This window comes from Mesocricetus auratus, unplaced genomic scaffold, assembly GCF_017639785.1.
Source record: "Mesocricetus auratus isolate SY011 unplaced genomic scaffold, BCM_Maur_2.0 Super-Scaffold_100013, whole genome shotgun sequence".
In the NCBI taxonomy this organism is placed as follows: domain Eukaryota; kingdom Metazoa; phylum Chordata; class Mammalia; order Rodentia; family Cricetidae; genus Mesocricetus; species Mesocricetus auratus.
In genome coordinates this window covers 59,387,625-59,400,454 of record NW_024429196.1, presented here as the reverse complement: position 1 = coordinate 59,400,454, position 12,830 = coordinate 59,387,625, and the positions used below count along the sequence as shown (strand labels likewise).

At 44.2% G+C, this 12,830-nt stretch overlaps 1 protein-coding gene across 1 annotated transcript in view; it reads right to left on the bottom strand.

Annotated features, from left to right (window-relative positions):
* The window catches only part of Bmp6 (bone morphogenetic protein 6), a 142,842-nt gene that overhangs the window by 29,687 nt on the left and 100,325 nt on the right, over nt 1-12,830 (bottom strand). Inside the window, exon 2 of the mRNA XM_005066371.4 lies at nt 262-454. Within this exon, the coding sequence (XP_005066428.1) occupies nt 262-454 (193 nt within the window). The remainder of the gene's footprint in view (nt 1-261; nt 455-12,830) is intronic.

Here is a 12,830-nt window from a genome sequence, read left to right as displayed (position 1 = left end):
TTTATCCCAATAAGCCAATTGGCTGGTCATCAGGATGCTTACTAAGTATTACTTACTGGCTTGCTTAGGAAAAGACCCCTATTTGAAAAATCTACTTAATAGCAAAACACCCTGCCAGCTAAACCCTGCCCTTCAGAGCACCAGCTCTTCATGTTCAGTAGCCCCTGACCTCCAAGCACCTTCCAGAGATACCCGAGGTCTATGAGGAGAGGGTGAGAAGCAGGGAGCAGCCCACCTTTGGTCTTCCTTAAGCCTCCATACCTGCGCTGATGCTCCTGTAAGACTTGGTAAATGCTGATAAGAAAAGTTTGGTTTTTAAAACTCCCCACAACACAGTCCTTGTAGACGCGGAACTCTGCAGCCGTCACCGCCTCACCCTCAGGAATCTGGGATAAGTTGAACTTGAACTCTTTGTGGTGTCGCTGGCGTGGGGAGAACTCCTTGTCGTACTCCACTATAGGATTAAACAAGAGAGAGTGACAACTATTGTTACTTGACCTGGTGCCACGGGCTCATCTCATGAACGTTCCCCAGTTTTACTTCACAGATTACCAGTTACCAGAGGTAAATTATTGAGACCAAGGGGTTTAAAGAACACTGGCTGAACTGCCTGGCAGGTTGAGATTGAAATTCTCCCTTCTGCCCGGGATGAAGCAGAATGTTTGTGTTGCGTTCATTTTAAATGCTGTAGTTTCAAGAGTTGACTGAACAAATTATTTGCATAAGAACAAGTTATTTAAAGACTCTTGGCTTTGGGTTCCTTCATTAGCAAAAAAGAATGTGAGTGTGCAGCAAGGTGTGAGAATGAGTGAAATACTGAAGAAAAACTCGCCACCCACTACACCTTCCTAAGAGTTGTTGGTCCCCCAAACCATACAGGTTAACAGTCATTGCAACTGTTGCCCACTGGAACAAGATGGTGGGAACTTATTGGTGAAAATGGCACAGGTGCTGCCTACAGAATGCAGAGAACCAAGAGGGAACTGAGATAAAAGCTTCCTCCCTGCCTGTGCAGTCTCAGAGTGCTGGGAAGCCTGCTCGGGGAGAACAGTCTTTAATTGTCTTACTCAGCTGTGGCCCCTGACTGCTACACTACCAACTATACCAAGGCAAGATGTGCCCACTGGTGGGATAGTGGCAGGGCTGTTGTGACAGTAACTTTGTGATTGGAACTTCAACCACTCCACGGGAGGAAACTCGCATCTGGTTCTGTAAACCTGGACAAAAAAAATCATGACTGGAGAGCTTATAGGTACTAGTGGAAAGCTACTCTCTCTCTCTCTCTCTCTCTCTCTCTCTCTCTCTCTCTCATATATATATATATATATATATATATATATATATATATGATATCCTTCCCATCATCAGTGCTGATGTCAACTTTGGGAAGAAAAGCTCCAATTTGTAGCGGATGGTGGGAACTACTACAGAGACTCATGTCTGCTTTAAGTTGATGAATAAGTGACTACTGAGTGGGACATCTGTGTCTATCACCACCTCCAAGACTCAGGGGGCACTGAAGAGGAGAGGACAGGATGAAACAGCCCAAGGATGGGGTGGGAGTTGTAGAACATGGTCTCGGTGGGCACGACATGTGATTGTACCCGTGAACTCAAACCACTGTGATAGCCTGCCTTTTTCATGGAAGGGGTAGGGACTTATAAGCCACCTCCTCCAAGGATCTACAGACTGTTGACAGCTGCTGGAGGAGGGGGAGACATCATCTTCTGTGGTACAGTCATTGGTGAGGTGCATAGCTCCTAAAGAGAACCTGTTGCTCATGTTCCTATGTAATTGAGAAACCCTAATGACAGTTCATTGGGTGAAAAAAGACACAGAAGTGGAGGGGGCGTCTGGAGAGAGGAAGGAGGGCAGTGGGAGCAAGAGGGGGACACAAGATAGTGAGGGATTAATACGATGGGAATATATGAAAGGCCGTCATGAATTCCATCACTATGGAAAATTTACATATGCTAATGACTTCCTGACCCTGCCAGCCTTTCCTCCTGTTGCTTTTCCCTCCCCAGTTTTGTTCATGTGTCACCGTCTGTAGCTGACATGCAAAGGGGCGCCCTGAGCTAAACTGGGGAGCTGTGACATGGGTGGGGGACAGGTAGTGCGTCTCCCCTGTCTTGACATTACAGTGGTCTCCACACTTTGCTTCATGAAAACATTTGTAGAACATTAAATTTGTTATTTGACCACTCCATACATGTACATAACTCATTCTTACTCTCACCCCACCCTCTCATCTCCCTTCCACCTATGTCAACATGTCCAAGGCCCTTTTCCCCATTCATGTCTTTTTGTTTTGTGATCCACCGAGTTTAACCAGGGCCACCTGTCTGGCCCTAGGTTTGGAACTATCCGTTGGAGCCTGGTGTCAGTGGATTTTTGTTGAGGAGTCTAAGGTAAAGTCTCATAGAAGATGGTCTCCTAATGGAAGCAAGGGCTGAAGACTAAAGGGAGAAGACCTATATGCCACAAAGCTGCTGGAGGCCTTTTTAATTTGACAGCAGATCCCAAGAAAGAAGTAGTAGTGTTACTTGCTATTAATGACTTATATTTTGAAAAATTAAAGATGGAACACACACACACATTACCTGGACTCAGTTTCCCTCCTGTGAATGAATGTATAAAAGAAATGAAGTATATAAACACTTAAATGACTTTCCACTATCTGCAGCACACAGATGGACCTGGAAGGCACGGTGCTAAGTGATATAAGCCAGACACAGAACAACAAAGCCGGTTGCTCTCACTCATATGTAGCATCTATGAAAGTCAAACTCCTAGAAGCAGAGAGGAGAATGGTGGTTGCCTGGGGTCCGGGGAAAGAGTGGAAAGAGGTTTGGAGAAAGTCAATGAGAAGGAACAAAAGTTAAATTCTGTATGATGAGTATGTTTGACAGACCTGATAGACAGCCCAATGCCTGTACCGCCTTGATAAGAGATCTGCCAAGCATATGAGGTATGGAGGAGCTCCTCCTCAGACAGAGAGGAGAACTGTGATACTCTGTCAACACAGGTCCCTTTTATTTGTTAGTTATATCTCAGAAAAGCCAGAAAAGAAAGCATCTGTCAACTTTTTCTTTCTTTGCAGGTAAAGGCAAAAGAAATATGCAATTGCTAGTTATTTTTTGGAGTCAGCTTTCAACTGTCTATATTCATTCCTGGATAAGAGAAATGATAGAATCAAACCCCAGATGCTTAGTTCACAGACATTTTAAAAGCACAGAGGCTCAACTTTGGCCAAAATCTGAGCAGAGATCTGTTCCTGGAGAGGTGCAGGTGGGTTTGTTTATTTTGTTGGCTTTTTTAGGCAATCTTGTCATATAGCCAAGGATAGCCTGGAATTTACAACAATGTTCCTGCTTCTGCCTTCTGAGTCCTAGGATTACAGGCATGCAATGCCATGCTTTTGGTTTGTTTTACAAAAGTTATTTCTATTTTTAATTATATGCGTGCATGTATATCTATATGAGGATATATACACTTGAGTGAAGGCACCTTCAGAGTCCAGAAGAGAACACTGGATCCTCTAGAGATGGAGTTACAGGCTTCTGTGAGCTGCCCAGCATGGATGCTAGGAACCCAGCTCAGGTGCTCTGGAAGAGCAGCAAGCACTCTTACATGCTGAGCCATCTCTCCAGCCTCTTCATTTTCTAAATGACAATCCCAGAGAAACTTCAAGGACAATTCATCTCTTATGGAGGGAGTCATGGGGAAAAAAACCCAAAAACCTAACTATTCGCCACCTCTAATTTCCCATTTCCTTCCAATGTGTTGTTTTCTGTTATTGCCAGTGAAAAGCTTTGGAGATCTGGCATCTTCATACAAAACAACAAAACAACCCAGCCTAATAACTCTCTGGAAGAACCTAAGTCCCCAGTGGCACCTCTGAAAAGAAGGAAAGTTAGGTTATATGTGGCCACAAGGTTTTCAAAAAAGATTTTTCAAAACCACCATGCAGTTATGTGACCAATCTTCTAGATTTGAGCTATTTGTTGCCTTTTTCAATTCAAAACCTGTTAAAGATCTTATTTTTTTATGTGTATGAATGTTTAGACTCCATGCATGTATGTACACCATGGGCATGCCTGGTGTCCTCAGAGGACACAAGAGGGTGTGAGATTCCCTGCAACCATGGTACAGACACATATGCAGGCAAAACACCCAGACATTTAAAAATAATTTTAAAAGATCTGCAAGAGCAGCCAGTGGCCTTAACAGCTTCACCCCAACCCCATGTTTTCAGTTTCTTTAGGAAAAAGCTTTGGCTTTGATAAGAGTCAAATGAGGTCTGAGCAGAAAGTGGCTGGCTGATGGTGTGTCCCCAGCGTGATGGTTAGTTTGCTCGTCAGTGACTGAGAATAAAAAGCAAGATTGTTGAAGGGTTCACCCAAGGACGGCCACACAGAAGGTGGATCACTTTCTACATTTGATACGCTATCGCCGGTTAAAAAGGAATTAAATCTGATTTCTCAAAGAGATTTTCTTTAAAAAGTCCCACATTCTTACTGTAGGACCTCTAGGACACATAACTTTAATGCAGATAAATGAAAATGGGTTTCTTAAAGGTTCCTTAGAGAGCATGCCTAAGAACTCTCCAAAGAGTCCCTTCTATCTCTTACTATGAATCGGAAAAAAATGACGTACATAAAATGAAATATATGAAAGTAAGATATTTCAGTTGCAAGAGGGACAGACACAATTTTCAGTAAATGGGAAATGTGACAGTCGGTCACTGCAGAGGATCACCGCTCCTAACAAGCGACTCCCTGCTTCCGACTGTGGACTCAGGCACTTGTGAAGCTGAAGCGATCTCTATGCTGCTGCAGGCTTTGAGCTTCCTCATATGCCTGCTGGGGGAAAGACAGCTACTGTGTAAGAGGTCTCATATCCTGAAACCTCCCTGTTACAAGACCAGGGCAGAAGTACATGGAGGTGTGGTGGGAGCAGAGAGGATGGAAATGATGGAGAGAAAAACTAAGGACAACTGTCTAACCATGTCACATTGTTTCCAGTTTTGAGGTGTCTTTACAGATTTATTTATTTATTTAGAGAGGTGTGTGTGTGTGTGTGGTGTGCACGTGCGTGCATGCACAAATGCATGTGCAAATGTGCATGCAGTACCAGAGGTGGGTGGTGCTAGGTATTGAAGCCGGGTCCTTTGCAAGGGCAACAAGTATTCTTAAGTGCTGAGCCATCTCTCCAGCTAAAACTTTTTGTTTTGTTTTATTTGATTTTGTTTTGTTCAAAATAAAGTCTCATGCTGCACAAGCTGATCTCAAATTCACTTTGTAGATTAAGCTGACCTTAAATTACCGATCCATCTGCCTTCACCAGGACTGGGGTTATAGCCATCGTCACTGAAGTTTGCCTGAGGATTTCTATCTCTCTGCTACCATTTTGCATATCATTGTCTTTACACAGTGTCTGTGCTGATGGTTCACAAAGACATATGCCCTTGTGGACGTACCACAGAACCAGTCATTGTCTCTCTGGATATGTTACAGCCATGTCACAGAAGTGCTGTTCACAATAGTCAAAAGCCAAAAGCCAGGCAAGTGTCCACCGATAAACAAATCGTGGTATGTAAACTCAAGAAAACATTCCTTAGCCTTACAAGGGAAGAGTGTTCTCACACATACTACAGTATAGACGAAATCTTAAGGCATTGTGCTAAGTTAAATAAGACAGGCACAAATAGATATATTGTGTATGCTTACATTTATATGACAGCTTAGGTCAAAGAGAGAGAAGTAAAGACTGTTGCCAGGAGCTTAAGGAAGGGAAACTGGAAGTTAGTGGTCAGTGAGTAGAGTTTCAGTTTAGAAGATGAAAATGTTCTGGGGATGGTGACAGAGCAATATTAATATACTTGATCTCATAGAACTGCACACCCAAAGGCTTTTAAGTTATAGGGCTGGGGAGATGACTCAGTCGTTAAGAGTGCTTGCTGCTCTTGCAAAGGACCTGGGTTTGGTTCCTGGCACCCCCAAGGCAGTTCACAACCACCTGTAATTCCAGTTCCAGGGAAACTGATACCATCTTCTGGCCTCTGCAGATACTAAGCACACATATGCTGCAATGTATACAAACACGCAGGCAAACAAACACATAACAAATAAAAACGGACATATCTTGCAGGGCGATGGTGACACATACCTTTAATCCCAGCACTCAGGAAGTAGAGGCAGGCAGATTTCTATGATTTGAGGCCAAGCGAGTTCCAGGACAGGCTCCAAAACAATACAGAGAAACCCTGCCTCGAACCTCCCCAAAAAGGCACATCTTTAAAAATGATGATGAATTTAGGCTATGTATATTTTTAACGACAATAAAAATAACCTACTAAAAATAGACACTATATCTATCACATGATCATATCCAGCTAAATTAAAACATTCTTTACTCTCCTAGGATACCCAATCCATCAAATTTTCTCAAATGCTTCAAAAACTGATCTTTCTATATTTGACTTAATGGAATTGGGGTCCCAACTGAGTTCTTCCTTTTCAATGCACTGTTTTGTCTCTTGGGTTGTTTTAAAAAGCTAGTTAACCAGACATACACATGAAGAATTCCATTAACCTAATTAAAAAGAGCTAACAACATGAATGGACATGAGAACCACTCCCTTTAAGATCATGGAGAAGATGACTGTCCTTTTGTGTGCTGTGTCGGCAGCTATGTCAGGGATATGAAGAGTAACATGGAGTGAGGGACAGCTCCACATCACCCCAAGCATAGCCTGGCCTGCCTCAGGCTCAGGCTAGTGATCCCCCTGCCTCCACCCACTGAGTGTGGGGATCATAGGTACAGTCCACCACCCCCAGCTTCATTTGGAATTTCTGCAGTTGTGTTCATGAGAGGACCTGTGATACCATCTCTTGGCTTCTGCTAGGGACTATCCCTCTCATCCTAAGAACTGATCCACATCTCAGAGCTCTGGTTGATTGTCAATATAGAACATATCATCATTCTGGTCATTTTTTTTGAGGGAAGGCTTTTGTGCACATGCCTGGTTGTGTGTGTGTGTGTGTGTGTGTGTGTGTGTATGTGTGTGTGTGTATGTGTAGGTACCTGTGAGCATGCATGTGAAGGTCTTGGGTGTCAATGGTCAGGAGCTGACCACCTTGGGGTTTTTTGTTTATTTTTAGTTAGGGTCTTTTGATGAGATCTGGTACTCATCAATAAGCCCACTGTCTTAAAAAAAGTATTTTATAACTGTTATTCATTTCCCATTTCCCCTTCTTTGATGGTCTTATTAAATATTATTTTTCTTCTCACTGCTGCTTAATTTGATTACAAAAAGATAGTCTAATGTATTTTTCCAAAAGGCATCTATGTCTGAATTGTATCTACTTAAGTTGTCTATCTAGAGAGGGTCTGGGGAGAAATCCAGCTAGTATAGTGCTTACTGTGCAAACACAAGAACCCGACCTTGGCCCTTCAGCTCCCACACATTAGGCCCAATGCTGGATAGCACCTCTCATTCCCTTGTTACTATTCTCACAGTCCTGGCCTAGCCTGCTAGGCAAGGTAACATGTGTCCGTAATCTCAGGGCAAGGGCAATGAAGCCAGGTATGTTTCTGGGGTTCGCTGGCCAGCCAACCTACCCTAATTGGAAAGATCCTGGCCAGTGGCAGGCCCTAGCTCATAAAACAAAGAATGACTTCCAAAGTTGTCCTCTAGCCTTCATGCATCCCCATACCCCCATACCTTCTTGCTGCTCCCCCCAATGTACACCTACACATATACACATATGTAAAAATTATCTAGAGAAAAATGAAGATACCACCTGTTTCAACTGGAAAACTCGGAGAGAAAAGGAAATGAGAATGATGGAAAAGAACAGAAAAACCTGCTTAATGCTTGGCCACACACATTACTCCCTCACTAACTAGACTGAGTTTCTGGGAACTGAACACGGGGCCTCATGCATGCAAGGCAAGCTCTCTACAGACTGAGCCATATACCAAGTCATCAAGTCACTTATCACTAAAGAAATCATTTTACAACCATTTTCACATCCAAATGTAGGCACAAAAGTCATTTAGGTTGGGAACATTCTTGGTAGCTTCAAAGATTTTCTGTCTCACTAGGGAAATAAGTAGATCTCAGCTCTCATTGGGGAGCACATTTGGCACTAAACAAATAGAAAAAGGGAAGTCTCGGGATACCATTACTATCAAATACCTACATTTTTTGCCCGCTTACAAGGAATAGATAAAACAACCAGGTCACATTTACTAAGACTCGATATGCACGGTATGCATTTTTTCACAAGTGTTAAAAATTTTTATATGTGTGTTCAAAACAGAACGACCTAAGAAGAAAAGCAGACACTCTCCCACACCGCCCACTTCCACAGAGGAGCAAGGCTGATGGCAAGTCCTCGGTGAGGGAGGGAGGAGGCTTAGCCTAGTCTCGCTTGTGTGAGTTCTCTCTCTGGCTTGTGTGGAGACACCTCAGCTTCGGATCTCATGAAGCATGCCTTCCAGAGCGCTTTCTTTATCTCCCTTGGATTGCACAGCATCTGTGGATCGCTATTTTTCACCAGGTCTCAAAACGCCTATTATCTTAGCATTACACCTCTGCTTCATTCTCTCTATTGTCTCCCTCAAGACTGACAGCTACAGATGCATGGCAGACTGACATTTCTCATCTCTTGGTTGCTCTTTTTTTTTTCTTTTTAAATCTTCTTAGCAGTGAAGTGGATAATTTCTTTAGGTCTACTGACATATTCATCAATACTCCACCGTGTTGTTCAATAGTTTCTTTTTCATTTCTTCCTTTCTTTTTTCTTTTTTTGTTTTTGTTTTTCCAGACAGGGTCCTGGAACTCGCTCGGTAGACCAGGCTTGGTCTCAAACTTACAGAGATCCACCTGCCTCTGCCTCCCTGAGTGCTGGGATTAAAGGGGTGCACCACCAACGCCCGGCTCTTTTTCATTTCTAATAGCTGCAGCTGTCACTATTGTTGGGTCTGTCCAGCCCTTTTCAATTGTCCTATAGTGTTATCTGCTCCTTCCATGTAGTTCCCATGGTCTCTACCTCAGGAGAGTTGAATGCATATTCCTCTCCGATTCCTCTGATGATCTCTGCTTTGGTAGTGTGCCATCTTGGGGGTTTGGAGGTTTGAGGTTGCCAACTTTTGGGTTAGAAATTTACCATGAGTGCTTACACTGGTGTTTCTGTTGTTCCTCACAAATGTCGTTTTCCTTTAGGAACCGCTTTACTGCCCAGGAGTCCCAGCTTGCTGTGTGACCCTCAGCAACAGCTTCGAGCCTAAGCTGGTCTCAGCTTTGCAGCAGTGCTGGCCTTTTGCCCTTGTAGAAACCACGGCTTTGTGTGAATTTGTTCCTGGGAACCAAGCCTGGCCCTCATGCCCCTCAGGAGCATCCCTGAGTCCCTGGCCCTCATCCCTCAGGCCCATTTGCTTTCCTTTATCTTGGTTCCAGCAGCATGTCAGCAGGGGGCCCCCAGATTGCCCTGCAAGCTTCCACGTTTTGAAGTCTTATCTTTCGAGTTTATATAACATTTGGGACTCATCCCTCTCAAATCTCATGTGAAAGCAGCTTCATGTCTGAAGTGTTTACAAACAGTACCACCACACTTGTTTATCTTATCTGCCCTTAGAATAGTCCCTAAGGTACAGAGAGCAAGTACTATCACCACCACAAAATCAACAAGAATCTACGGCCAAAGGCCACTAACATTTACTATTTCAACCATTCTCTTTATGCTTATCCCCACAGTGTCTCTCATCCCTCCCGGCCTCAGTATCTCTCATCCCCTGCAGTATCTCTCATCCCCGTCTCTCATCCCTCCCAGTATCTCCCTACATCCTGCTGTCCTTCCTGAAAGAGTGTGTTTTATTCCCTTTACTCTCCCAAACCCCCGTGCACTAGCCCACCTCCTGAAGGCCCCATCATCTCCCAATAGAGCTAGAAGCTAACAACCAAGCCGCAGCACAGGACTTCTTTTAGAACTTTTTAACTTTTATACACCTTTTTTAATTTAAACCACCAGATGGGTGGCTTGTGGACCATAGGAATTTATTCCACACAGTTACAGAGAGAGACCAGAAGGCCAGGATCAAATCAACAAATCCAGGGTTTGCTGAGGGCCTGATTCCCACATGGTATCTTCTTACAAGGATGTCCTGTCATGGTTCTCAGGGCAAGGCAGCACTCTGGGACTCCTTTTCTTCCTCTGCGGTTTTGAGGGACTGGAACCAGGGCGTCAGGTATGCTAACTAACCATGTACGTCACTAAACTATACACTCAGCCTCATGCAACCTTCTTTTAAAAGATCTTCATTTTCATTTCTTAGTTATGTGTGCATGCATGTGTCAGAGGGAAGGCTTGTGTGCATGTATGAGTCCAGAGGACAGTGCTAGATCTCCTGGAGCCAGAGTTACAGGCACTTATGAGTCACCTGGTGTGTGTGCTGGGAATCAAACACAGGTCCTCTGGAAGAGCAGCAAACAGTCTCACTGCTGATCCACCATATATATAAATATAAATACTAATTCTATTCATGAGGGCTCTGGCCTGATGACCCGATCACTTCCCAAAGGCTCCACATTCTCATGCCATCACATAGTTATCAGGTATGAATCTGGCAGGGAGAGGGGGCAGCAGCATTCAGTCTATCAGAGTAATGCAGTGCTCTTTTAAATCTTCCTGCAAGGGCTGGAGAGATGGTTCTGTGGCTAAAAGCTTGCACTACTCTTGCAGAGAATCCAAGGTTCAGATCTCAGCACTCATGCCAGACAGCGCACACTATTCCAGATTCAGGGGATCTGATGCCCTCTTTTGGCCTCTGTGGGCACTGTACTCACATGTGCACACACACACACACACACACACACACACACACACACAAACGCACGCACGCACGCACACACAAAATTAAACTTAATAATAATAAACACTTAAATCTTCCTTTAAGACTGAATTTCAGGAAGCCTTCTGCTACAATTTCAATCTTAAGTGAACCAAAAAGTCTATGTGGAAAAGACTTGGCTCCCAGCACACCAGAAGGTAATGGAAACATTACAAAATAGACAGGAGGGAGGTCTTAAGTCACTGGGCATTTGGCCTTGAAGAGGAGAATAGTTACTTTTCTTATCACTATGATGAAAGGGAGAAAGATATTTATTATGGCTCATCATCTCAAAGCATCTATCTATCATGGCAGCGAGGGCATGATGGCACATTGCAGTTCACAGCATGATGGCTAGAGAACGGAGGATGATAGACAGGAAGGGCCAGGGACAAGACATTCCCAGTGATCAGCACTCAGTGACCTACTTCCTCCAGTTAGATCCTACTTCCCAAAGTTTCCAGAACCTTCCAGAATAGAACCACCAGCTGGGGACCAAACATTCAAAACACAACCCTCTGGGAAACAGTTCATATTCAGGTCATCATAGGGTTCCATGTCTTTTGTCTTTCATACCCATGTGAGCAACTGTACTCTGCTGTGTGTTTCTGCCATGAAAAGCTACCTTAGCACAAGCCTAAAAAGCCAACAGAGCCCACTGATCATAGACCAAAGCCTCCAAAGCCATAGCCAAATGAACCTTTCTCCACTTTGCAGGTATATTGCCTGTGGTGTGTGTTTTAGTGATAGACAGCTGCCTTCCTCCAATCTACCTATCCCCAGAGGTTGTGGTGCCCTCTACTATAGGTCCCCATGATGTCTCATGGAAATCTGCACTATCACGTCCCTCCCTTGTACCAACAGCATCACCTGCAGTATTGTAAGCTCACAGGGCAGGCCCCATGCATGTTCACCTTCAAGCATTCAAGAGAGGGCTTAGGGCTGGGAGCTCAGGAATGACAAGTGCCTAAGCTAGAACTGGGCACTCTGTCCTGGGCTCTGGAACACCTTCAGAGGGCACATGGAGGGAGAATGAAAGTCGGGCTTCTGACCTCTGCCATAGTGAGCTTTCCCCCTGAGAGTCACCTGGCTGGAAGAGGTGCACAGCACGTATACCCAAGGCTGCTGGTTTTATAGCAGCAAGGCTATTGGCCCAAGTAACTAATACTCATTCTGCTTCAGGATTCAAACTCCAAGCATGCTACATTTTATAAAGCAAAAGAAGGACATTAATCCAGCAAAGTTATTTCTGTTATAGTCGAGCTGAAGCACAGGTCACATGCATAGGAGGGTGGGACAAACTCCTGCATTCACCTCATTCACATTCCTTATTTCTTTCTCTCTAATATTATTTTTTTAAATCATTGAGAAATGTACATGATGTAAAGCAAACCATTTTGAGGTAAATGACTCAGTGGCATTTAGTACACTGACAACATGCACCACAACCTTTGGCTGATTCCAGAAAATTCCATCTCCCCAAAATAAAATTGATTAAATGGTAGCTCCCCATTCGTTGCTTATCTCAATGTAAGGTCAATTGCACAACATAACCGAGAGGAGAGAAGCTGGGAATTTGGTGCACACTATCAATGTGCAGAGCCTGGTTCCCAGCACCTAGTAGGCTCACAGTGAGCATCTGTTGAGCCGGATAGGAATGAGGTTAGCATAGAGGAACCATAGAAGAGAACAGAGAGGGAGAACTGGCCCGATGCTGCAGACTGATAGTCAAAACACGAACATGATACCCCAGATCAACATCGTGGGAAGAATGCAGGGAGGCTGAAGACCGAGCAAAGACGAGAGAGAGCACCTCTTGGCAGAACACACTCTGGCAAAGTTAAAAAGCAAGGAACCCTCATCAAATGACGTGTGTGCGCTCTTTTCAAAGTCTGTAGCCCAGTGTGCTTGGGACATGTGGGGAGGCTAAT